Source organism: Oncorhynchus mykiss, chromosome 8 (assembly GCF_013265735.2).
Source record: "Oncorhynchus mykiss isolate Arlee chromosome 8, USDA_OmykA_1.1, whole genome shotgun sequence".
In the NCBI taxonomy this organism is placed as follows: domain Eukaryota; kingdom Metazoa; phylum Chordata; class Actinopteri; order Salmoniformes; family Salmonidae; genus Oncorhynchus; species Oncorhynchus mykiss.
Genome location: NC_048572.1, coordinates 53153881 through 53181479, shown reverse-complemented (window position 1 = coordinate 53181479; position 27599 = coordinate 53153881). Strand labels below are relative to the sequence as shown.

The 27599-nt window shown below is 44.0% G+C and overlaps 1 protein-coding gene across 1 annotated transcript; it reads right to left on the bottom strand.

Moving 5' to 3' along the window:
* wls (Wnt ligand secretion mediator) lies at positions 1-27599 on the bottom strand. The gene is made up of 12 exons (XM_021612922.2): positions 27219-27599; positions 23937-24209; positions 18614-18738; positions 18168-18329; positions 17802-17938; positions 13120-13288; positions 6719-6816; positions 6531-6594; positions 5270-5413; positions 2971-3054; positions 2598-2751; positions 1-1223 (listed from the first exon to the last, which is right to left on the bottom strand). The coding sequence occupies exons 1-12, from the start codon at positions 27322-27324 to the stop codon at positions 1126-1128; spliced, it is 1614 nt and encodes a 537-aa protein (XP_021468597.1). The 5' UTR covers positions 27325-27599; the 3' UTR covers positions 1-1125.

Below are 27599 nucleotides of genomic sequence, written 5' to 3'. Positions count from 1 at the left end.
CGTGAGTGAATATACTTTACTTAGCAAATATTAAAAGACATGGCATAAAGTTAGTTAAATTAGCAAAAAAGCACAAAACTACACTCCCATGTGTAATACAATCTTCAAATTTCAAAACTTTATCTTTTGCCAACAGACAGTAAGTTATACAGCATGTCAATATTCCATACAGTTGAGAATAAGCACTTTATAAAAAATATATATATCTAGATGGTAACAATGAACTTGGTGTTTCACAAAAAATACCTTGTGGTTTGTACATTTTCCCTACAATCCAAAAAGGCAATCCCCCACTTGTAAGTGATAGACAAGTGAATCCAGTAGTCTAGAACTTTCCATGGACGTGTACAGGTGAGAGTGAGTGCAGACAGAAGTGACAATAAAGCTTGCCGTTATTACTGATATTACTGACAACTTGCGGAGATGTGCTTTCTTTTGACAGATCTTCCGAAAGTGGCCATGTTGGACGTTGTACGATGAGGCATATACACTCTTGTATATCCTACTGATTATTTTAATGTAAAACTGCTGAGGTGAACAGTCAAAAACAGCATACATACAAACATTTGTTCCCTCTAAATAACAAATTAATGTCTTCAGTGAGGCAACCAGTTACGCTTCAGAATGCCCTGGGGTTAAATGCAGTTGCCACTGGCCACTGATTTAAGGTCAGATTTGTACTCCCTCCCCCTAATGGATACATTTATGATTTGGGGAGGGTAAACTGATACTAGAACTGTGCCTGAAGGCAACATTACCTGGAGCACGATTTCCTCCACAACTCCCTCTTATGACCACCAGACGGTGTCCTTCTACTCCGTTTCCATTTCAAAGCAGCTAGTCCACAATCTGGACTTCATAAGAAAGAGTACAGTTGTGCAACAACATTACAAACACTGATAGTTAACAGACCGTGTCAAATGTCAAAGATGGATATACAATCCGGCCCCATGTCTGCAATGAAATTAATGGACCGTAGGCCTACAGAAAAGTTGCTTTTGAACTTTTGGGACAGTGACTGGAAGGGGGACATTGGGATTTGGTTAAAGAAAGCACAGTCAGGGTTTGAGGGAGGGACTTTTGTAGGGTAGGTATTAGAAGGTGGGAGGTCCAGGGGTGGGGGGGCTACTCTTGGGCCGCTTTGCCCGTCATCTTGTAGATCTCGGTGGGTCCGTCCACGTGGGTGATGGTGGTGGTCAGCTGGATGTCCTCCCCACTGGCTCCTGAACAGAGCACAGTGACCAATAGACAAATCAGTACACAGTACATCTGGGTCATCTGCGTCGGGCTCGTTAGGCACCAAACGGTAGAAAACGGAGCGATACAAGAAACGCTTGTCGTCTTCAGTTGAAAAGTGTTAAGAAAATATCTCTATCCCGAGAGCCCTAATGGTTCTGAACAAACCTTGTGCTGTTGTGCTTCCCATTTCAGTCACAATGTATAAAACTGGACTTATTTTGTCCCCCGATGCAGGCTTTAACGCAGCAATGCATTGTTGTTTTTTTTAAAGACACAGCTTTTGTTAAAACCTTTTCTTCGTCAATTTGCTCTTTATGTCAGGCCCTTTGGTTCACGGCAGACATCATTTATGACTTTGTCTTTTGAAACAGTGACCTGATTAAATGGACAGAGAGGGAGAAAGAGAAGGCAAGATACCACTCCAGGCTAACGCATTTCAGGGAACCGTTTCCTGAACTCCAACAGGTATTCTCTTATGCCTACTGTGCCAAAGTGATTTAGAGTTGTTAAAACGGGAGTGACGGGTGTGTTGCTATGACGGTAGTATTGTCCAATGTCCGCTTTCAACAACCATGAGAATTGGTTAAAAAAAAAGAAGGTTGTGCATGTCAACATATTAGGCAATAACTAAGAGTAGGCAAAGTGATGTGTCAGAGGAAAGTTAAACATTTTGCCATTGCAACATTTGATGTAGTCACATTCAGTGGTTGTCTGAAGCGCGCTAGATTCCACAGCTGGCGATGCCTCGTAGAGACTGTTGCAAATGATGGGGAATAACCATGTCGATGTTGCAGTACCGCACTGTCGTGATTACCGGCAGAGTTTTTTTTGAGTTGATTTTACTCCTGGCTCAGAGTTTGCCTGGGCAGTGTCTTAACGTCCTCCTATAACAAGGGTAGGCAACTCTGTTCCTGGAGTGCCGCAGGATTTTGTTCCAACTAGGCACCACACCTGACCAATTGAGGTAATTGATTAGTTCAGGCCTAAATTCAACACACCTGGTCTACCAGATTGGTTGAATCAAAAAGGATTTAGTGCCTGTGGCACTCCAGGACCAGGGTTACCTACCCCTGTCCTATAAGCTACTCTGAGCTGGGAGTTTCTTTAGTCTTGAAAACAGGTTTTAACAGGATTCCTAGGATCTTCTGAGATTCTTTGTCCATCAGACACACCAGATTCCCTTAGACTGAAATGTCCACAAGAAACATACATCTGAAAGTAATGTTACTACCTCAAAAAGGAGTCAATATTTGCTCACCACAGTGAAGTGTATTGGAACTCTTAAGATGCCCTTTAAATAACATTTGACATCACTTTTGACCTATTGACCTTTAGAGGCGGGTGTTAGCTGGACTCACCCCTGGACTGCTCGTCTCCGTAGCGTTTGTGTGAGGGAGCATACAGGAACATGATGGCAAACACGTAGAGGTTCCACATTCCGTAGATCCCTGTGAAGAAGGCACTGTTCACCTGCACCGTGTAGTCTCCCCAGTGCCAGTGGCCCTCGTTCACCTAGACACACACACACACACAATATGGGTTGTGTTCAGTAGGTACAACATTTAAGAAAACACCACGAAACTATCTGAACTTGTCCAATAACAGTTGTTTTCGTTTTCCGATACAAAACATTTTGTAATGGAGTTCCCTAATTAGCATGACCCTGCTTCAATACCTAACCCTCTCCAGAGGATTCTGGGATACCCCTGGAGGCACACAGGCAGAACTCACCTGACTGATGATGAAGAAGATGACAGTCATGGCAGCGCAGGTCAGAGTGACCAACATGAGGAACTTGAACCGGAAGATGAGCCCCTTCGAGAGGAAGATTAGAGTTAATACTACTATCCATGAAAAAAATTAAACACAGACACGCCAAATTCATTGAAGATACAAATGTTTAAGTCTGTGGAGGCTGCTGAAGGGAAGACGGCTCATAATTGCTGTAACGGAGCTAATTAAATAGCATCAAATGCATAGAAACCATGTGTCTGAAACCATCCCACTTATTCCACTCCAGCCATTACCACATGCCCGTCCTTCCCAATTAAGCAGTCACCATACTCCTGTGATTTAGGTACATAGGGTACACACATTTAGACAGGGACTTAAAGTGCCTTCGGGAAGTATTCATACCCCTTGACTTATTCCACATCTTGTTACAGTCTGAATTCAAAATGGATTAAATTGTTTCTCACCCTACACACAATACCCCATAATGACAGTGAAAACATGTTTTTAGAAATGTTAGCAAATGCATTGAAAAGGAGATATATACATCTCATTTACATAAGCATTCACACCCCTAAGTCAATACTTTGTAGAAGCACCTTTTGCGGCGATTACAGCTTTGAGTCGCCTTGGGTATGTCTATATCAGCTTAGCACATTTTCTGCCATTCTTCCTTGGAGATTTTCTCAAGCTCTGTTAACTTAGATGGGTAGCACGGCCTCCCGAGTGGTGCAGTGGTCTAAGGCACTGCACCGCAGTGCTAGCTGTGCCACAAGAGACTCTGGGTTCGAGCCCAGGCTCTGTCGCAGCCGGCCGCGACCGGGAGGCCCACAATTGGCATAGCGTCATCCGGGTTAGGGAGGGCTTGGCCGGGCTTGTCTCATCGCACACTAGCGACTCCTGTGGCGGGCCGGGCGCAGTGCACGCTGACCAGGTCGCTAGGTGTACGGTATTTCCTCCGACACATTGGTGCGGCTGACTTCCAGGTTGGATGCGCGCTGTATTAAGAAACAGTGCGGCTTGGTTGGGTTGTGTTTCGGAGGATGCGTGCTCTCGACCTTCACCTCTCCTGAGACAGTAACTAACAATTGAATACCACAAAATTGGAGAGAAAAAAGGGGGTAAAAAAAATAAATTAGATGGGGAGCGGTGGCGAACAGCAATCTTCAAGTCTTTCCACAGATTTTCAGATGGGATTCAAGTCTGGGCTTTGGCTGCACTTCAAGGACATTCTTGTTCTGAAGCCATTGCAGTGTTGCTTTGGCTGTACGCTAGGGGTCATTGTCCTGTTGAACTCTGAAGCAGTTTCTCATCAAGGATTTACCTGTATTGTTCCCTCTATCCTTACCAGTCTCCTAGTCCCTGCCCTTTGAAAAGCATACCCATAGCATGATGCTGCCTCCACCATGCTTCACGGTAGGCATGGTGTTAGATGGGTGATGAGCCGTGCCTGCTTTGCATTCAGGCCAAAGTGCAGCTTTTGTCAGACCACAGAATCTTTTGCCTTATATTATTTTTTACCTTAGTCTTTCACGTGCCTTTTTGCCAACTCCAGGTGTACGGTCATGTGCCTTTTTCTCAGGAATGGCTTCCGTCTGGCCACTCTCCCATAACGCCCAGAGTGGTGTAGTGCTGTAGAGACTTGGCAGGTTCTCCCATCTCAGCCATGGAACTCTGTTGTTCTGTCAGAGTGGTCATTGGGTTCTCGTTCACTTCCTTGACCAAGGCCCTTCTTGCCCAGTTTGGTCGGACGGCCAGCTCTAGGCAAAGTCTGGGTAGTTCCATATGTTTTATTTCCCAATGACGGAGACCACTGTGCTCTTGGAAAAGTTCAACACTATAGAAATTACCTTTCTCCAGATATACACCCACCGGTCAAAGGTTTTAGAACACCTACTCATTCAAGGGTTGTTCTTTATTTTTTACATTGTAGTATAATAGTGAAGACATCAAAACTATGAAATAACACATATGGAACACATCATCTAGTAAGCAAAAAAGTGTTATATATTAAAAAGAAAAAAAAATGTTTGAGATTCTTCAAATAGCCACCCTTTGCCTTGACAGCTTTGCACACTCTTGGCATTGGATGCGCCGGAGCTCAATTTGGAGTGTCATAGCAAAGAGGTGTGAATACTTATGTCAATTATTTTCCAACAAATTTAAAAAAACATTTTCACTTGGGTATCCATACTGAATTCAGGCTGTAACAACAAAATGTGAAATAAGTCAATGGGTATGAATAACTTCTGAAGGCACTGTATGTACTGTTCACACACACATTTATGTACACACAAACCTCATAGTGCAAGCGTCTGGCCTTGGACATGGCGGGCAGGGAGGACCTCTTCCCACTAATGTTGCGGAACACTTGGAATACCATGAAGCACAGGAAGAGGAAGTAGAGACAGGCACAGATCCCCGCCACAATGATGAACGCCATCTGTAAATCAACCTCAGTCAAGGAGCTAACGTGCATGGTGACGCTAATAAAACATTGCGTAATCGAACGATTTATTAAGCTAATTGAAAGATTAGACTCTTACCATTAGACAGGACTGACCATAACTGAAGCCCCATATATAGACCCCCTGCTCTAGCCTGACGCATCTTAATGCACAGTAGCAGTAAAAGTACATTTTTAGACATTCCGCTTAATTCTAGGAACACTAAATAGAAACCACCATGCTTGATAGAGATGGCCATCGTTTTTATTTTAGTTCGTACTTTTACCCCTTTTTATCCCTAATTGGTAGTTAGTCTTGTCCCATCGCTGCAACTCCCGATGGACTCGTGAGAGGCGAAGGTCGAGAGCCAATGCGTCCTACGAAACACGACCCCGCCAAGCCGCACTGCTTCTTGACACACTGCTCGCTTAACCAGGAAGCCAGCCGCATGAACCAGGAAGCCAGCCGGGGACAAGGAAACCCCCGGCTGGCCAAACCCTCCCGTAACCCGGACAATGCTGGGCATCGCCTCATGGGTCTCCCTGTCACGACCAACTTCTTTAAAGGGATATTTTTCTCCCACTGGACTGGAGAGTGAGGGAGAGGGAGAGAGGTGAAGCAGTGATTTAGCAAAAGCTTCTTGCTGCTACTAGTTTCTGATGGGGGTTGTTCTGGTGAATATTGCATCACCTAGGCCTGTGGGTTACCCCTAAAGTGTTAAATAAAATACACACACAGAGAGTGAGGAGGCTGGGAGAGGGTAAATAAGGAGGAGAGATGGCCCAAGGCAGGAGTAGGCACTGCCAGCACCACTGAATTATTGCTAACTTCAGGACAGAACACAGTGAAGAGAGGGACCTGTGACTGTGAAACTAACAGAGGAGACGTGCTCTGATTAATGTTAGTATGTTGATGTCAAATACTGATACACAATCTGGCCCTAAATTGGATAATATAAATAATTCCAGGATACACTTGAAACTTGTACGGGGATATACAGTACAATTGCATGGACACATTCTTTTTCAGACAAGAGATAATTCATCCCTAATTTAGTCTCCTTTGGGCCATCAACTTTTAAGGCACGAAGTCATCAACGTAATCAAAGGATACAGCCAACTCAGTCCCCACGTCGGAAGCCCAAATACTGTAGAAAGGGTTCTTCAACTGGACTCCCCTGGTGGGGAAAACAAATACGTCAGAAATGGTCGCTGAAAATCTGTGGGGATAACCTTTAAATAGCTCGGGGCTTTGTTCTGACAGTGTGGTGAAGTGTGTGTGTGCGCGCTGTTCAGCCTCACCTCTCACACATGTCGAAGATGAAGAGGCAGAAGGAGCCGAAGACAATTGGTCCCACCTGCTTCCAGTAGATTGAGAAACGGTTCCTCTCCATCTGGTCCTGGGGGAGGGGAAATTATTTTTAAAAAGTGAGACAGAACAGTAAGACAGGGGGATAAAATAATAAAATGCAGTTAAAAATAAAAATGTATCCACCTACCATGGATACATTTACATTTTAGTCAACGTTATTATCTTACAAGAGCAATTAGGGTTAAGTGCCTTGCTCAAAAGACACAGACTTTTCACCTGGGTTCAACGACCTTTTGGTTACCTGTCCAACGCGCTTATCCGCTAGGGTACCTGCTGCCCAAATTAAATGGATACTAATAGTCATACCAAGTTGATGGATACTAAAAGTCATACCAAGTCAATGGATACTCAAGGTAGTTTTAAAATCATTCAAATTCGGTCCAGACTCCCCCAAACCCAACTCATCCGAATGCCCCACTCAATGACCAAACTGGATCAGTCTGATGTGGTCCTGATGTCATGCAAAAAAGGAGCAAGGTATAGGGGACAGTCCTGTACAATATGTATATGAGCCTTGATCGGCCTGAAACGTCAAACATAATATTACCTGAACCCAATGAGCCCTACAAAAATACATGTTGAGTCCAAGCCAGAAAAAGCAAAAATTATTGTGCCGTTAACCAATACATACACTACATGGCCAAAAGTATGTGGACACGTGCTTGTCAAACATCTCATTCCAAAATCATGGGCATTAATATGGAGTTGGTCCCCTCTTTGCAGCCTCCACTCTTCTGGGAAGGCTTTCCACTAGATGTGAGAACTTGCTTCCATTCAGCCACAAGAGCATTAGTGAGGTCGGGCATTGATGTTGAGCGATTAGGCCTGGCTCGCAGTCGGCGTTCCAATTCATCCCAAAGGTATTCGATGGGGTGGAGGTCAGGGCTTGTTGGGGTTCGTTCCTTGTCAATTATTGGCTCATTGGTGAAATCAGCATTCAGACAATATCTTTAATTAAATCAAAAACCTTAATTAATGCAATTGCAGACAGAAGTTGACAACAGGAACATAGCGCACATGTTTCCGAGTAAGTTCTGCACCCCAACTAAGGGCACAGCTCATTTTATACATGTGATCACTCCCTAGTGGTATGATCAGCTACGTCAATGTATGTGTGTATCAATAAGCTGAGGTTACCTTATTAGGCAACCTATTCCAGTAGCTTCTCTGAATTTATTAGACTTGACCACTCTTTCACAAGATCAAAATATCAAAACCTGACCGTGGTTACTTCTCTTTACCTAATTTCAGTCTGACTCACACCCAGCCTGCAAGCACACTCTCGCAACAGCCAGAGCTTAACCACAAAGACTAATATAGAGGGCTTGTGCAACGTATAGTGGCAGAGTTTTTAGACACATAGCAACAGTATCTTATTATAAGGCCTGCAGAAAAACATAGGTATCTTAAGCTCCCTATAATCAATAAATGGGGAGGGTCTTTGGGACCCACACCCTACAGGCTCTGTGCAGGCCAGCCAAGTTCTTCCACACCGATCTCGACAAACCATTTCTTTATGGACCACTCTTTGTGCAAGAGGGCATTGTCATGCTGAAACAGGAAAGGGCCTTATCCAAACTGTTGCCAAAAAGTTGGAAGCACAGAATCGTCTAGAATGTCAATTGTATACTGTAGAGTTAAGATTTCCATTCACTGGAACTAAGGGGCCTGAACTATGAAAAACAGCCCCAGAAATGTATTCCTCCCCCAAACACTACAGATAGAGTTCTCCTGGCATCCACCAAACCCAGATTCATCTGTTGGACTGCCAGATGGTGAAGTGTGATTCAGCACTATAGAAAAAGTATTTCCATTGCTCCAGAGTCCAATGGTGGCAAGCTTTACACCACTCCAGTCAACACATGGCATTGTGCATGGTGATCTTAAGCTTTTGTGCGGCTGCTCGGCCAAGGAACAGTTGTTGTGTTGACGTTGCTTCCAGAGGCAGTTTGGAACTCGGTAGTGAGTGTTGCAACCGAGGACAGACAATTCTTACACGCTACCCACTTCAGCACTCGGCGGTGCCAATCTGTGAGCTTGTGGGGCCTACCATTTCGCAGCTGAGCCACTGTTGCTCCTCGACATTTCCACTTCACAATAACAGCACTTACAGTTGTCCAGGGCAGCTCTAGCAGGGCAGAAATTTTACGAATTGACTTTTTGGAAAGGTGGCATCCTATGATGGTGCCACGTTGAAAGTCACAGCTCTTCAGTAAGGCCATTCTACTGCTCATGTTGGTCTGTGGAGATTGCATGGCTGTGTGCTCGATGTTATACACCTGTCAGCAACGGGTGAGTTTGAAATAGCCGAATCCACTAATTTGAAGGGGTTGCCACATACTTTTGTATATATAGTGTTTGATAGGCTACATTACACAAGACATCAAATCTTAAAACCCCATAGATGTATGCTGTCTTGGGAACATCTAGTCATCTTATTCATTGCATGTGGACTGCATTATATGTACTGGAATTACACACCTCTTTCAAATAATGAAGCTGGGATAAAGCATGCAATGCTGATGGTTCATTGATTTGTGCAGGACATGCAGCCTACAAAGTTAAAATGATAGGTTAGTCAATTTGTTTATAATCACAGGGCCTATTTAACACGTACAGTGCAGTAGGAAAGCATTAAGACCCCTTCAGTTTGTCCAGATTGTTACGTTACAGCCTTATTCTAAAATGGATAAAATATATATTTTTTAAATCCATCTACACAACATATTTTCCCTAATTCATTATGGGTATGTTAGCACATTTATTCAAAATAAAAAACAGAAACACCTTAATTATTCAGACCCTTTGCAATGAGAGTCGAAATGGAGCTCATACTGTTGATCCTGTTTCCATGGATCATCCTTGAGATGTTTCTACAACTTGGAGTCCACCTGTAGTAAATGCAATTGATTGGACATGATTTGGAAAAGCACACACACCTGCCTATACAAGGTCCCACAGTTGACAGTGCATGCCAGAGCAAAAACCAAGCCATGATGTCGAAGGAATTGTCCACAGAGGGGGGGGGGGCTTGGACAGGGAGGTGACCAAGAACCCGATGGTCACTCTGACAGAGCTCCAGAGTTCCTTCATGGAGATGGGAGAACCTTCCAGAAGGACGACCAAGCATCTTTGGAGCACTCCACCAAATCAGGCCTTTATGGTAGAGTGGCCAGACGGAAGCCACTCGTCAGAAAAAGGCACATGACAGCCGCTCGGAGTTTGCCAAAAGGCACATAAGACTCCCAGACCCTGAGAAACAAGATTCTCTGGTCTGATGAAACCAGATTGAACTCTTTGGTCTGAATACCAAGCATCACGTCTGGAGGAAACCTGGCACCATCCCTACAGTAAAGCATGGCAGCATCATGCTGTGGGGATGTCTTTTAGCGGCAGAGACTTGGAAACTAGTCAGGATCAAGGGCAAGATGAACGCCGCAAAGTACAGAGAGATCCTTGACAAAAACCTGCTCCAGAGTGCTCAGTACCTCAGACTGTGGCGTAGGTTCACCTTCCAACAGGACAACCACCCTAAGCACACAGCCAAGAAAACACAGGAGTGGCTTCGGGACAAGTCTCTGAATGTCCTTGAGTGGCCCAGCCAGAGCCCGGACATGAACCCATTCGAACATCTCTGGAGAGACCTGAAAATAGCTGTACAGCAACGCTCCCCATTCAACCTGACAGAGCTTGAGAGGATCTTCAGAGAAGAATGGGAGAAACTCCCCAACTATAGGTGTACCAAGCTCGTAGTGGCATACCAAAGAAGACTCAAGGCTGTATTCACTGCCAATGGTGCTTTAACAAGTACTGAGTAAAGGGTCTGAATACTTACAGTTGAAGTTGGAAGTTTACATACACTTAGGTTGGAGTCATTAAAACTTGTTTTTCAACCACTCCACAAATTTTTTGTTAACAAACTACAGTTATGGCAAGTCGGTTAGGACATCTACTTTGTGCATGACAAGTAATTTTTCCAACAATTGATAGACAGATTAGCTTGGAAAATTCCAGAAAATGTCATGGCTTTAGAAGCTTCTGATAGGCTAATTGACATAATTTGAATCAATTGGAGGTGTACCTGTGGATATATTTCATGGCCTACCTTCAAACTCAGTACCTCTTTGCTTGACATCATGGGAAAATCAAAAGAAATCAGCCAAGACCTCAGAAAAAAAATTGTAGACCTCCACAAGTCGTTCATCCTTGGGAGCAATTTCCAAAACGCCTGAAGGTACCACGTTCGTCTGTACAAACAATGTTACGCAAGTATAAACACCAGTCGTCATACCGCTCAGGAAGGAGACGCGTTCTGTCTCCTAGAGATGAACGTACTTTGGTGCGAAAAGTGCAAACCCACCATAAAAAAGCCAGACTACGGTTTGCAACTGCATATGGGGACAAAGATTGTACTTTTTGGAGAAATGTCCTCTGGTCTGATGGAAAAAACATAGAACTGTTTGGCCATAATGACCATTGTTATGTTTGGAGGAAAAAGGGGGAGTCTTGCAAGCCGAAGAACACCATCCCAACCGTGAAGCACGGTGGTGGCAGCATCATGTTGTGGGGGTGCTTTGCTGCAGGAGGGACGAATGTGTGGATATGTGGATATACTGAAGCAACATCTCAAGACATCAGTCAGGAAGTTAAAGCTTGGTCGCAAATTGGTCTTCCAAATGGACAATGACCCCAAGCATTCTTCCAAAGTTGTGGCAAAATGGCTTAAGGACAACAAAGTCAAGGTATTGGAGTGGCCATCACAAAGCCCTGTCCTTAATCCTATAGAAAATGTGTGGGCAGAACTGAAAAAGCATGTTCGAGCAAGGAGGCCTACAAACCTGACTCAGTTACATCAGCTCTGTCAGGAGGAATGGGCCAAAATTCACCCAACTTATTGTGGGAAGCTTGTAGAAGGCTACCCGAAACATTTGACCAAAGTTAAACAATTTAAAGGCAATGCTACCAAATACTAATTGAGTATGTAAACTTCTGACCCACTGGGAATGTGATGAAAGAAATAAAAGCTGAAATAAATAATTCTCTCTACTATTATACTGACATTTCATATTCTTAAAATAAAGTGGTGATCCTAACTGACCTAATACAGGGATTTTTTACTAGGATTAAATGTCAGGAATTGTGAAAAACTGAGTTTAAATATATTTGGCAAAGGTGTATGTAAACTTCCGACTTCTATTTTTAATACATTTGCAAAGATTTCTAAAAAATCTGTTTTCATTGCCATTATGGGGCATTTTGTATAGATTGAGCGGGAAAAAAACAATTTAATCAATTTTAGAATAAGGCTGTAACATCACAAAATGTGGAAAAAGTCCAGCGGTCTGAATACTTTCCGAATGCACTGTACCTCCTTCTCTTTATTATTGTAGCGACATGCTTGAATAATATAGGACTAGAATAGGATCCAGCGGCTTTTGTGTCTTGACAAAGATTGAATAGTTAATAAATAACTGCTAAATAACTGCTATATCCATTCAGACTATCACACATTCTCTCCTTTCAACATTTATTTTGGCAGCTGTCTTTTACATTCAGCAAACAAGAGCAAGCTTATTTATTTTTATTTTACAAGGTAAGTTGACTGAGAACCTAATACAGTATGTCGTCAAGCTTGCATCTCTCTTCGAATAAAATTATCCTACTTAGGTTCCAAAAACAAAGAAGAATTGTATTATTGTTTGAAAGGGAGTACAAAACTCTAGTCTCAGCTGTAAACTGCAGCGAATATGTATTTTAAATAAAAACACTCAAAAGCTCTACGTTTTGAATACACGTTTCATTCCGAATTAACTGCATCTAGCCTAGGCCAAGTTAGGCAACCACTTGGAGAAGTCTACTCTTGACAGTTTACAAGGTACAGAAATGCAATTTGAATGGACTGATTTAAAGCAATGATATTACTATAGGCTATGCTGCAGCAAATTTACCTGTCACAAGACAATACAACAACAAAAAAGTTACCAACTGGTGAGATACATCCATTGTGAACTGCACTCCATATCAAGATGCACCGTGTTCCCCCACGTGGGACCAATGACATTGCTTTGGGAACACCCCCTGTTCTGTAGTGATTGGCTCCTGATTTGCTAGTATCAAACTGACGACCTCATCAGATTTTCCGGGAGAATGTCAGCCAACGCCCTCCAACACACTCACGTCATGCTCCAAATTTGTATTCACGGTACTTAACCCTTCCGAGTTGGCTAAATTTATATTCTTCTTAAGTCACACTGAGCCTTATTAACTCAAATGGATAGATACTATGACATCAGAAGAATACTTGGGAGAGGTGAAAAGACCGGCGACAAACCATGAGGTGTTCTCCACAGAAGATGATCCAGAAGGAGAGCAGCATGGCGTAGAAGATGCCCTGCCGGATATCCCCGAACAGCAGCATCCAGGTCCAGTTGAACCCCACAGAGAACCACTCCACCGGGATGTTGATGAACGTCATGCACAAGCCCAGGGCAAAGATCACCCTGGAGGACACAGCAGCATCATAAGCAGCAGCAGTACCACCGCCATTAACAGGTTAAATTAAAATACCAGTATTCACCATAACGCACTGTGTTAACATAATGATCATAATCAATATCATCATCATCATTATGTCCGTTTGTTTTTTTTACAATTTTGACCATTATATAAAACTATCTCCTTTGTCATTCGAATCAAAATGTTATTTGTCACATGCTTACAGTGAAATGCTTACTTACAGGCCCTTCCCAACAACGCAGAGAAAGAAAAGAGAGACGATAGAAAAGTAATAATAAATACACAACGAGTAACGATAACTTGGCTGTATACACGGGGTAGCAGAACCGAGTCCAGGTAATGGAGGTAGATCTGTACATACAGTGCCTTGCGAAAGTATTCGGCCCCCTTGAACTTTGCGACCTTTTGCCACATTTCAGGCTTCAAACATAAAGATATAAAACTGTATTTTTTTGTGAAGAATCAACAAGTGGGACACAATCATGAAGTGGAACGACATTTATTGGATATTTCAAACTTTTTTAACAAATCAAAAACTGAAAAATTGGGCGTGCAGAATTATTCAGCCCCTTTACTTTCAGTGCAGCAAACTCTCTCCAGAAGTTCAGTGAGGATCTCTGAATGATCCAATGTTGACCTAAATGACTAATGATGATAAATACAATCCACCTGTGTGTAATCAAGTCTCCGTATAAATGCACCTGCACTGTGATAGTCTGAGGTCCGTTAAAAGCGCAGAGAGCATCATGAAGAACAAGGAACACACCAGGCAGGTCCGAGATACTGTTGTGAAGAAGTTTAAAGCCGGATTTGGATACAAAAAGATTTCCCAAGCTTTAAACATCCCAAGGAGCACTGTGCAAGCGATAATATTGAAATGGAAGGAGTATCAGACCACTGCAAATCTACCAAGACCTGGCCATCCCTCTAAACTTTCAGCTCATACAAGGAGAAGACTGATCAGAGATGCAGCCAAGAGGCCCATGATCACTCTGGATGAACTGCAGAGATCTACAGCTGAGGTGGGAGACTCTGTCCATAGGACAACAATCAGTCGTATATTGCACAAATCTGGCCTTTATGGAAGAGTGGCAAGAAGAAAGCCATTTCTTAAAGATATCCATAAAAAGTGTTGTTTAAAGTTTGCCACAAGCCACCTGGGAGACACACCAAACATGTGGAAGAAGGTGCTCTGGTCAGATGAAACCAAAATTGAAATTTTTGTCAACAATGCAAAACGTTATGTTTGGCGTAAAAGCAACACAGCTCATCACACTGAACACACCATCCCCACTGTCAAACATGGTGGTGGCAGCATCATTGTTTGGGCCTGCTTTTCTTCAGCAGGGACAGGGAAGATGGTTAAAATTGATGGAAAGATGGATGGAGCCAAATACAGGACCATTCTGGAAGAAAACCTGATGTAGTCTGCAAAAGACCTGAGACTGGGACGGAAATTTGTCTTCCAACAAGACAATGATCCAAAACATAAAGCAAAATCTACAATGGAATGGTTCAAAAATAAACATATCCAGGTGTTAGAATGGCCAAGTCAAAGTCCAGACCTGAATCCAATCGAGAATCTGTGGAAAGAACTGAAAACTGCTGTTCACAAATGCTCTCCATCCAAACTCACTGAGCTCGAGCTGTTTTGCAAGGAGGAATGGGAAAAAAATTCAGTCTCTCGATGTGCAAAACTGATAGAGACATACCCCAAGCGACTTACAGCTGTAATCGCAGCAAAAGGTGGCGCTACAAAGTATTAACTTAAGGGGGCCGAATACTTTCGCAAGGCACTGTAACTAGGAATAAAGTGACTAGGCAAGAGGATAAAGAAACAGTACCAGCAGCGTATGTGATGAGTGAAAAAGGTTTGTGCAAAAAGGATCAACGCAGATAGTTAAATTGTTAACCAAATAGCTACCCGGACTAACTATTTATCTGTCTTAAGGCTTGGGGGTAGAAGCTTTTCAGGGACCTGTTAGTTCCAGACTTGGTGCATCGCTACCGCTTGCCGTGTGGTAGCAGAGAGAACAGTCTATGACGGATGGCTGGAGTCTTACACCGCCTGGTATAGAGATCCTGGATGGCAGGGAGCTTGAACCCAGTGATGTACTGGGCCGTACACACTACCCTCTGTGTAGCGCTTTGCGGTCGGACAGTTTCCATACCAAGCGGTGATGCAGCAAGTCAAGATGCTCTCAATGGTGCAGCTGTAGAACTTTTGAGGATCTGAGGGCCCATGCCAAATCTCCACCACAGCCCCGTCGATGTGAATGGAAGTTGGCCTGGCCCTCCATTTCCTGTAGTCCACGATCAGCTCGTTTGTTTTGCTGATGTTGGGAGGGAGAGGCTGCCGTCCTGGTACCACATTACCAGTTCTCTCACCTCCTCCCTATAGGCGGGGTCTCATTGTCGTCGGTGATCAGGCCTACCACCGTGCCGTCGTCAGCTAACTGAATAATGGTGTTGGGAGTTGTGCGCGGCCATTCATTCGGTAATAGACGACTTCCGCTGAGAGGGCATTGGCGCCATCAGAAATACTTGGGACACAGAACCCCAGTGTGTAGCAGGAGAACTTATACCTGGACGTTTCTCCGTAGACCCCTCAGGGAGCCGTGGGGTAGGACCTCCGGGAGACTCCATACTCCATCTCTCCAGTCACTGGACCACGCTGCTATGATAAATCACACTGGCTAAAATAAATAAATCAAACCAACCTATTACAGACACAGAACAAGGCTTCTCTGTTCAACCGCTGCAAGTCCCCGCATGCCAGGACAAGATGAAAGGATAATCGCATAGAGGGGAGAAAAGGAGGGAGGGGTGCAGTTGAGGGATAGAAAAGGGGGGGGGTGTATTGCAGGGAGGGGGAAGGTGGGTGGAACACGGGCTGAGGGTGGGGGAAATGGTGGTGTGTGGATGGGGGAGGGGATGGGGGGGGGGGGGGTGCAATTGACTCTAAAAACATTAATCACATTTCAGAAGAGCCGGCAGCGAGATACGTTCCATTGGGCTAGTATGAATGGAATGTCCTGCGCTCTGCGAATATACAGATGGGAGAGATAGAGGTGTGTGTGTGTTTGTATAAAGAGCACTTAAACTAAACAAGCTGCAGAGCTAGCTCCATAACTTGTAAGAGAGACATAAGCAGCAAGAGGACTCAACCTACAACCTGGGGAAATAAGAGCACTAACTACCGTATATTAAGGAATAGCTTTGGTGGAAACAGACTTGACATACACTTCGTGTACAAAACATTAGGAACGCCTGCTCTTTCCACGACAGACTGACCAGGTGAAAGCTATACAAGGACTGTACATGTATGCCATTCAGAAGGTGAATGGGCAAGACAAAATATTTAAGTGCCTTTGAACGGGGTATGGTGGTGTGTGCCAGGCGCACCGGTTTGCCGGTCACGAAGCGCAACGCTGCTGGGTTTTTCATGCTCAACAGTTTCCTGTGCGTGTGTCAAGAATGGTCCGCCGCCCAAAATGGGGTGCAACTCAATATTAGGAAGGTGTTCCTAATGTTTTGTACTCTGTGTAGACTCGTTTATTATTTCAGTGTGGACTACTGCCATTTCTTCCAGTGCTTTAACAAGGCCAATTACTGATAAATGACCTTCATGTACTTTCCACAAACAGAGTTCGAGTGCCATTTCCTGAGAGCTGCGCGGTCACTTGGGAACGAGGGCTCTGAGCCGTAGAGACGACGGGGAAGACGGAGAGCGGGAGGAGAGGTTAGGGGTAGAAGTGTTAGTGGAGTGCTACAAGATTGTGGAGCGCGTGTCGCGCTTGGACGAACGTTCCTGTGGTGGTGAACGCAGCGACGTACTGATATACTCTCCCAGCGCCGCAAGGGACAAACCAAACTGAACACATAGCTCTCGGCACAGGGTATCAGTCTACATTACATTGGTACATCATTTCAATCTGGTGTTAGTTATCGTTTGGAATAAAGTTGTCACCACTACAGGTCTTGAAAAAGCTACACCTGGTTCTCATTTTTATTTAACAGTGTAGCTGCCCAACTGCTGCTCTAGGATCAGTTTTGTCTTTTTAGATCATTATGATTAAGATTACATGACAAACAAGTGGGACCTGATCCTAGATCAGCACTCCTGCCCTGAGACACTTTATGAATACGGGGCCCAGGACAGTGCACTGAGAACATCTGACCTAGATGCACAGTCCATCCATAGTTAATCGACCGGCAGGTCTCCTCCTGTACTTGCTAACGTTGCCATAAGCCCAAGGCCTAACTGGTATCCACTGGGGGTTACTGAGTTTTACCCTGGCTGAAGGCCTTACTTGTGTGTATGAAGCTAGGACAAGGATATCCATGCATTTTGGATTGGAGATCAATTCTCAATGCACACCTACACGGTGCACCAGCTCACGAAGCAACCAACGCCAATGGATGACTGAACGCCGAAATACACAACAAAGAACCATCCCGTTCACAGTCCAATAAAAAAATATGGCGGCCTTTTACTTTTCCAACAGCACAGGGGGTCGTGTCATGAGGGTGATGCGTCTCCAGTACCACACCAAGATGATGAGGATGCTGGGCGTGAGGAAGGTCTTCATGGCAAACCACACCTTGGTGAAACCGCCGTTCTGATGGATACCCTGATAGGATAGGAAATGAAAAAACGTCAGCCAGTCTTTCACACAGTTCACCTCAACATCTCGTTTGGCCATTTTGGTAATCAGTTAGGATGTGAAAAACTTTTTTTTAAAGTATCTCCACACGTTTCCAAGACAAAAGTAAAGGATATTCAATGATCGCAGATATTTTATGAGTAGATTTGACTTCATTGAGTCGCTCTTCCAGCACCCACACACACACACTACTAACCACCAGACGGATGTCCTTGATCTCCCCAATGCCCACGTTGATCTTATTGCGTTCGCTGACGGGCAGGCGGATGTTGAGCAGGTAGTACTTGTGGGCCACATTGCCCAGTTCCATGAAGGGCAGCAGGTCACACTCGTAGTAGCGACCCTCGTTCTCATACGTCTACAGGGCACAGCGAGAGATGACTTAGACACGTCTGACGGGACACCAACTATAAGGAATTTCTTTAAAACACAAAATTCAATTTAAATCAGCTGTAACCACAGAACTTTGGGAGACTAATTTAAAACCTGAATGATCATGTGTGGACTAACCAACCAATACTATAATAAAAAACAGAGCAATCAAGTGATTAAAACCAGTAGCACAAAAAACCCTTTAGGACTGGAAGTGTTTAACCCCAGAGGGAAGGGAACGGTTGGAACACTCCAGTGTCCTGTGTTTACCTTGGTGGTGGTGAAGTTGCAGCTAAGCTTCCTTCGCTCTATGGAGTGGGCCATCTCTGTCCATTCACCGAGCATGTCATCCCTGTAGGCCACACCTACATCAATGGTGGCCACTGCTCCATCCTCTGTAGGAGGAAGATGTCAATACATCACACTTTAGATCCCAGAAGTTTTTTTAAAGGTTTACCGACTACCAAATTGTATATAGATGCCAAATAACAGATGGGGAGACTTCATTATAATGGCATATATATCCTGTTTTTGCTCTACGCGTGTCTTAACAAGCAGGTCAGCATTGAAGTGTGGATTTGCAATGAAATCAAATTCTCCGCCTGCAATTCCCTATTGCGTAACTCAATTTATAGCTATGACAACAATACTTTGGTGTAAACCAGCGGTGACTGGGGTGAAATAAGTCTCGGATGACAGACAGACAGTCACGGCCTTTCGGGAAAAGAACAGAGGACGCAACGTCTAGAGCTATGAAAATAATGCATTCAACGCTGTAAATCCACAATCTGGACTGCTACACATAAGATCTGTGCTAAGAGCAACACTGGGTCATTTTCATGCCGTCAAATTAGCAGACACTTCATTTGCTTTCACTTAGCATGAAATGCTATTCATTTCCTAGACAATGCATCCACTATAGACGACGAGTGCAACTTTAAACTATTCCAAAGGCTACAAAATGTGGTACAGGGCTTATTAAAAGGGATAGTTCGGCCCACAAAAAGTTTGTCAGTTAGATATCAGTTAATATCTTGAAAATGTGTCATCTGGAGTTTGAGACTGTTTGAGATATGAAAACGTTGGAGAAACTGTCAAGGGGTGATCTATCCCTTTAACTTTCAAAGTATGCAGGAAAGAATGCATGTCATGAAAAATACTATCAAGACAGAACAGATTAGAGGTCGACCGATTAATCGGAATGGCCGATTAATTAGGGCTGATTTCAAGTTTTCATAACAATCTGTAATTTTGGACACCGTTAAAAAAAAAAAAAAAATGTTTACACCTTTATTTAACTAGGCAAGTCAGTTAAGAAGAACACATACTTATTTTCAATGAAGGCCGTGGAACGGTGGGTTAACTGCCTTGTTCAGGGGCAGAACGACAGATTTTTACCTTGTCAGCTCAGGGATTCGTTTTTGCAAGCTTTCAGTTACTAGTCCAACACTAACCACCTGCCTTACATTGCACTCCACGATGAGCCTGCGTGGCAGGCTGACTACCTGTTACGCGAGGACAGCAATGAGCCAAGTTGCTAGCTAGCATTAAACTTATCTTATAAAAAACAAATCAGTCTTAACATAAATCACTAGCTAACTACACATGGTTGTTGATATTACTAGTTTATCCTGCGTTGCATATAATCGATGCGGTGCCTGTTCATTTCTCAATGAATCACAGCCTACTTCAACAAACGGGTGATGATTTAACAAGCACATTTGCGAAAAAAGCACTGTTGCGCCAATGTACCTAACCATAAACATCAACGCCTTTCTTTAAAATCAATGCACAAGTATAGATTTTTAAACCTGAATATTTAGTTACCATTGCCTGCTAACATGAATTTCTTATAACTAGGGAAATTGTCACTTCTCTTGCGTTCCGTGCAAGCAGTCAGTATGCAGCAGTTTGGGCCGCATGGCTCATTGCGAACTGTGTGAAGTCCATTTATTCCTAACAAAGGCCGTAATTAATTTGCCAGAAATGTACATAATTATGACATAACATTCAAGTTTGTGCAATGTAACAGGAATATTAAGATTTATGGATGCCATCCATTAGATAAAATACAGAACGGTTCCGTATTTCACTGAAAGAATAAACGTTTTGATTTAGAAATTATAGTTTCCGGATTTGACCATTTTAATGACCAAAGGCTTGTATTTTTGTGTGTTATTATGTTATAATTAAGTCTATGATTTGATAGAGCAGTCTGACTGAGCGATGGTAGGCACCAGCAGGCTCTTAAGCATTCATTTCAAACAGCACTTTTGTGCGGTTTGTGCGTTTATGACTTCAAGCCTATCAACTCCCGAGATTAGGCTGGTGTAACGGCTGTAATGGCTAGCTAGTTAGCGGGGTGCGCACTAATAGCGTTTCAAACGTCACTCCCTCTGAGACTTGGAGTAGTTGTCCCCCTTGCTCTGCATGGGTAACGCTGCTTCGAGGGAGGCTGTTGGCAATGTATTCCTGGTTCGAGCGAGGAGAGGAACGGAAGCTATACACTGGCAATACTAAAGTGCCTATAAGAACATTCAATAGGCCTCCCGGGTGGCGCAGTGGCCATGTTGATCCCAAAATAGTCCAAGGATGATTAATGATCCGAAACATTTCCCTGTTGAGGGGCTTAAAGATAGTTTACGTGCATGTATGTAAGGCCTTCAATTCAGTCTCCTATACAGTTGGTAATGATACAATATTACTGACTTGAAGGTGCAAAACGTTGAGCTGAACCTGGTTTTAAGTGCCTAGAGAAACAAAATGGCCGTCAGAATGCCAACACAGGCTTTAGATCTGTGCTTCACCCTTCCAAAGAGACTCATGTGATTATGAAATAAGTTGGAGAGCCCTGAAAGAAACCCGGTGCCCTGACCGGGAGAGGGGGAAGAGAGGAAAAGGAGGGAGGGGGAGTTATTGGCAGTCCTCTCTCCTCTACTGTCTCCATATACCCCTCTTTCCCACCCCTCAAGTGAACACCGCCAAATATCCTGAATGTCAGCTTACCGCACACAAACATTCCACCCTAGTGCAGTGCCCATCGCCACTAAGCCTTCTCAACAGCTGTGTTATTGCTGGACCCCTGCCAGGGGTGGCTGTTGCCTGGGTGGAGTGGGGTGGGGGAGAAAGAAAAGGGGACAATTAATCTCAGGGACCAACCTTCGGCATGGTAAATGTCTAAAGAAAGTGGTTCTGGTTGAGTTATAGACAGGCCGACGCCATTTTGTCACACGGAGGGTTCTGGTTTTCATTTGCTTACCTCTCAGACAGAGACATTTGGATGCCGTGAGAAAGTAAATCATGAAGAGCTCAATGTCAATAGCTTGCTGGAACTTCTCTTCTTTGAACAAACTGCAACTCCGCTCCTTGTTAATGTTACAGAGGTAGTTTGCAGAGCGAGCCACAAATGAAGAACATTCCTGCCTGAGACCATCTGACCTCTGTTGAGACCAAAATGAGACCTAAGAGCTCAGCAAGCTAATGTGGTCTAGAGTGGCAAGGACAACCTGGATTACAGCTACACGTTTCAGCACTGAAGCTGAATGCATCGTTTTATATGCAGCCGCATGCTATTTCTGTGCATGGCGACTCTTAAAAAAAAAAAAAATGAAAAGCACAGGCAATCTGTCCATTTCTCCTCTGTGGCTCGGTCATAGACAGCTGTTGACATCAGGGTGATCCTCAGGGCCCCAAACAGTAAAACCTCTGGCAGGTGATCAGAGGCAGTCTGCCTGGCCCCAGCGGATTAGAGTAGGGTGGACAACCGTCCCATATCTGGGTGGGTGGAATTCTTGGACGGGGTAGTGAATCGATGACTAGTCTGGCAGCACAAGCTGTAAACAAGCCCACGTCCTGCTTGGGACTGGAGGTTTTTTTGTTTTTAATGACTCGACATCTTGAGGAGTAACGTTACATACTGAAACACAGCTATAGTTCAAATTGGAGTATACAGTTTAATCCAGAGTCAAACAAGATCAAACTTTACTTTTAGCTTTTCCATTGTGGTAAAAATGCAGCGCATCACTGCTCTAAACTATACTTTGCAACGTATCTTCGGTAAGAGGAGGATGTTACAGAGTGCCTCGTGCCCTACTGTACATGCCGTGCACCCTGCGCTAGGTTAGCAAGACATCTGTAACAACAGAAGAAGTTGGTCCCCATCTCTGCCCCCGTCACTTTCCCAGGCCGGCACGCCAATCCCCCTTCGTTAGTCCTCCGTTATCCCTCTAATCCCTTCTTTCACAGCCCCAGACCTGGCGCAGCTCCGATCCCGCCCTGTCTGTGGCCTCTCCTTAACAACAACGCACACAGAGATATTCCACTTGCCGTCAAGGAAGTCAAGGAAGGGAGAAGCAAGCTCAAGCTTCCATATTACCCTTAATGCTAGATCAGAAGACGGTTGCCATGTCTGAATGTAATAACTGTGCACACTTCCAAAACAAACCCTCATCCCTACACCTGGGCTCTTCTGGGAGAAAAGGACTGGAATTGGTGTAAGAAAGATGGTGACATTTTCCTATGTCTATTGCCATATTGTAATGGGTGTACAGGAAGTACATTGGGTTCAGATTGAAATTGGGCACAGATCTGAAGGGTACCATGTTCAGATAAGGACCATGGCAAACCCTTCCTGGTCTGAACATAAAGGAATGTTAAGAGATACAGGGGGGGGGGGGGGGGGGGGGGGGGGGGTTGTAGGTTTTATCAGATCAGGTGACAGTTAATTGAGCAAACATCGGCTGCCGAAAATGACTCAATATTTCAAGGGCTTTTATTTTCTCATTTTACACTGACCTCAAGGATACACTACCCTGCAATGGAAAGTGAGAAACTCCTTCCCAACACTCCAAGTGATGTACCATATACCATGTTACAATTCATCGTAGGGATAAGCAAAGAGAAGGGGTGAAAAATGTGCCCAGAAAAGTGTTATTCCACTCCATATTAAGAAATTGCAAAGCTATCAGTGTCCAATTTGAGACAGCCCACCACAGTTCGAGCAGCCCCCAGCTACCTGTTCTATAGAGACTATAAGCCACTGACATGGAGCCCTGAGGCTTGTATCACTGTGGAGAACCAGCAGCATATCCATCATTGTTAGGCCTTTCTCTCAGTGCGAGAGAAATCCAATCTACTGAGAGGAGAGAAAAGGCACATTCCTCTGGGTGCTCATGCATTCGCCACAATAAACAGGACAAAAGCAGGCAATACCCTGAGGTGACAGAGGGACACTAATATTAACAGCATCTACAAACACACACACACACACATCTGAATACTTTATAAATTGGATCCACAAGGAGCGTAAGGGCAAAGCACCCAAATATTTTAGCGGTAATACAGATGCTTGTACGCGTGAATCGTCATGAATCACTGACACAACAAAGACATACCAGACAGAGAGACAGTCAATTAACATCCTAAAAAAAAACACAAAACACAGACAACATATTCCCCCCCCACCCCAGACAAAACATAACACAAAAAGAGACAACGATCAAAGATAAGAATGTCTTGACAATAAAATAACACACAGTCAAAAAAAGGAAAGAAAATCAACAAAAATCACATTGAGTCTGCAGTTTCCCCTTACCTATCTGGTTGTACATTTTGAAGGCGATGTCAAACTGCAAGATGACCAGCATGAACTGGAACCAGGGGCTCATCTCCTTGTTGGGCAGGGGGATGTGGACGGCAAACACGATGTCGTTGGCCTCGATCTTCTTGGACATAGCCTCATCAAAGTCCTGGATCTTGTCGCACTGGTTAGGGCCCCAGGGCATGAACCACCTGCCACTCTGGTGACCTTTGACCGCGTCCACACATTTGGTAGCCAGGTAGTGGACTGCCGTGGTGGGGCTGGGAGCTACAGGGAGAGGGGAGTTGCTAAGTTAATGCCCGATCACTATGGTAGTTGACCTAGATCCATAAGATGTCCTAGTCATCCGTCCTGAGGATGAGACCTTTTGTGGAGAAATACAAATTGTAATTCTCATCTAATACTATGTTTGATGGTATAAGCTATAGAATAACGGAATAAGCGTTTTGGGGGAATTTTTCTTTGCGGCCCACACTGGCAATTTTGTTGAGGTTCTCATTTCAATGCTTGGCTCCCGAGTGGGGCAGCAGTCTAAGGCACTGTATCTCAGTGCTAGAAGCGTCACTACAGACCCTGGTTCAATTCCAGGCTGTATCACAACCGGCCGTGATTGGAAGTCCCATAGGGCAGCGCACAATTGGCCCAGCGGGTATGGCCGTCATTGTAAATAAGAATTTGTTCTTAACTGACTTGCCTAGTTAAATAAAGGTTTAAAAATATATATATGCTGTATGTGTATTGTGTAACTTTTTATTATTGTGCTGAAATATAAAGACCATGTGCAATCATCGGGGGGAAAAAAAAATGTAAAAGCCTATTATATTCTTCAATTACAGAATGCACTACAAATAATTCATCCACAGTTAGGCTAATGGTGAGGTTTTAAACATGAATACATTTCCAAACTCATAACCAAAGCGTTGTTTCCGGAGTTTAACTTGTGTCAGACGGCTACCAAGCTCAACAAAGTACGCACACGCAAAGAAGTTGAGTTTAAGATCAAACCGAGCCAAATCCTGGTTAAACAAAGTGACAATTCATTCTAACCATGTTGACAGAACACCCTGTAGTAAAGGCCCAATCCCTTTAAAAAAAGGTGGCTCCCGGGAAAGCCCCCAGTACTCAAGTCATAATACTGTATCCGTATAGAGATTCATGAGCCAGATGAGGTTGGCCACTCTCTCATAGGATTTCACTAGTCGTTGGGAAAGGTACTAAACATTAGCATTAGAAAGCTGAGTATATGGTGCCGTGTAGATAGAGAAAGGAGGCTTGAGGGATGAAAGACGGAATAGGTTTGAGGACTAGAAAAGGGTATCGACAGGGTAAGAAAAGGTTTTCGGAGGGGTTATGTGATTAAGCAGTGGTTAAGACTCTCTTGGTCACTAAGGGGACCGTAGGTCCATAAAAAGGACCAGGGTGTATTGATAATAGGTATCAACAAGAGCCAGACCATGCCCTCAGGGCCAGATACAGACATCAGCCATGAACAAAATAACTTCAAAACTCTAGTATGTATACATCAGTGCCACTATAATTCACTTTAAAACCTGCTCAAAGTGAAGGAATATGAGACACCTGCAATGCATCGCCTGACAGGAGTTACTTCAGTTCTAAAATCTCATACACTCTTGATAACTTATCCTGCTAAAACAAGGAAACGCATCTGATTACGATGCCATGGTCTGTGCTGATCACCCCTACTTAACACTTTGGATAGTCCATTTTTAGTTGCTCTACAGACTGAGTGACATTTCAACTTACCATCTACCAATCCTAACCCTTATTCTAAACCTAATGCTAACCCTAAGCGTAACCTTAGCAACAGATAGTTTGCCCTTGTAGAGCATCTACAGATGGACTATCCAAATCAAATGTGACCGGTCTCGATTACTAGCCGACGTTGAGCCCATTTACTCTCAATAGCGTAACAGACAAAAACATAACACAGCATAAAATAACCCTTGAGGCTAGGCCTTTGGCACCCCCCATCCCCCCTCAGAAGTAATCCAAGGCCATCTTGAGAAGAGTATCAACTATCTCTCTCTCTGCGAGTGTGTCTTCTTAGCTAGGTGCGCCAATGTCGCCTCACAATGGACTTGGGCCTACTCGGGAACAAGCACAGACATGCCAAATTGAATTAAACCAGCTCCACGGAACCCCCCAGAGTTCAATTATCCTGGCACCCTGAGAATCTGGGAGCACGCAGCTCCTCCAGTCTCCACCCCAGTGTGTCTGCAATAATGGCCGCCTCTCGGCCCAGTGACCTCACGCTGTGTTGGAGTTGTCCAATAACAGGGGAAGACGAACGCCTTTCTACTCAATTACCCTGGCTGGCCCCGGCCACCGGGCAAATACAAAAGGCATCCGGCTTCATTAAAACTATCTTGGGCAGGAGTAGCCCAAACAAGCTCATTTATCAGCAGCCACCCAGCTCTGGGGAAGAGAGGAGACAGACTGACTGACTGGAGTGTTTTGCCAAAACTAACCAGAGATTGGGATCTGTAACAACAGGCTTCATAGGACTCAACTACTGAGGCATTGAGTTTGTGGCAGTTTGTATGAGTATGTATGTGCGTGAGTGTGTGTGTGTCAGTGGGGAGCAGAGTCATGCAAATGGCACCAGCAGAAGTAAAAAATATGCAATGCTGAGAGGGGTTTGTGATTTAGGGAGAGAGGGAGATGCAAGGGGGAAATAAAGAGATGGTGCCTGCCTGGGGCTACGGAGCAGACATACATAATGAGAGGAAGGTGGAGAGAAGTGGGGCAGACAACGTTCTGTGCTGGATCGGAGTGAAGTTATCCACACCAATTCCTATGGTGTTTTACAGTAAAATATGTCATTCTTCAAGAGAAAACAAAACTATGCAATTTAAAAATGAATTCACTCAATACTTTACAATAACGGTATTATTAAATATAGGAAAGGTGCTTTGTATTAGTAAATGCAAATACAGAGGGAAATATTGAGTTGGAGGCAGACGAATACCACCAGTAAGTTATTTTTCTTGCAACTTATCAAAAGTTGATACGTTTGATACAATGTATCTTCGTTAAAAGGCTAAAGGCTACATTGTTAATAGTTACATAGACAACACTTTCACATGACAAATCACAACAGTGATAGACTAAATAATGACATTGTTTTCATTATTTGATAGGCCTACATAGAATATTCAATGTGCTCGACAAATAGTGGATATTCAACCGCCGATGTCGAATAACAAAGCCAAAGGTTGCAACAGAAGAGAACACAATTGGGAAAACCATGCTTACCAATCAAGCCACCGACCATAAAAGAAAACGCTTGGAACAAAAGCAGAATCACTCCCACGATCACCAACTTTTTGGTGCTCATGTTTTCAATAATTGCCCCGGCCATCTTAAAAAGTTGTTGAAAACTACGCCGGGTGAGGAAAAATAAGGTGAGTCGGGACGAAAGTCACCGCATCTAGTTAGCACTCCAGATGCCGAGATTGAGGAGGCACCAGCACTGGCTCGCTTGAAAATCAACTTCGGAGGACTGTAGGAAGAAAAAAGGAGAATCACATGACGGAATAGCACGCCTGCCTATCCCTTCTCGAACACTACACTGCAGGAATATCTGTGGAGCGCCGCAGCATAGCAATAGTGGTTCGTAATGCCAGGTTGCTTTTG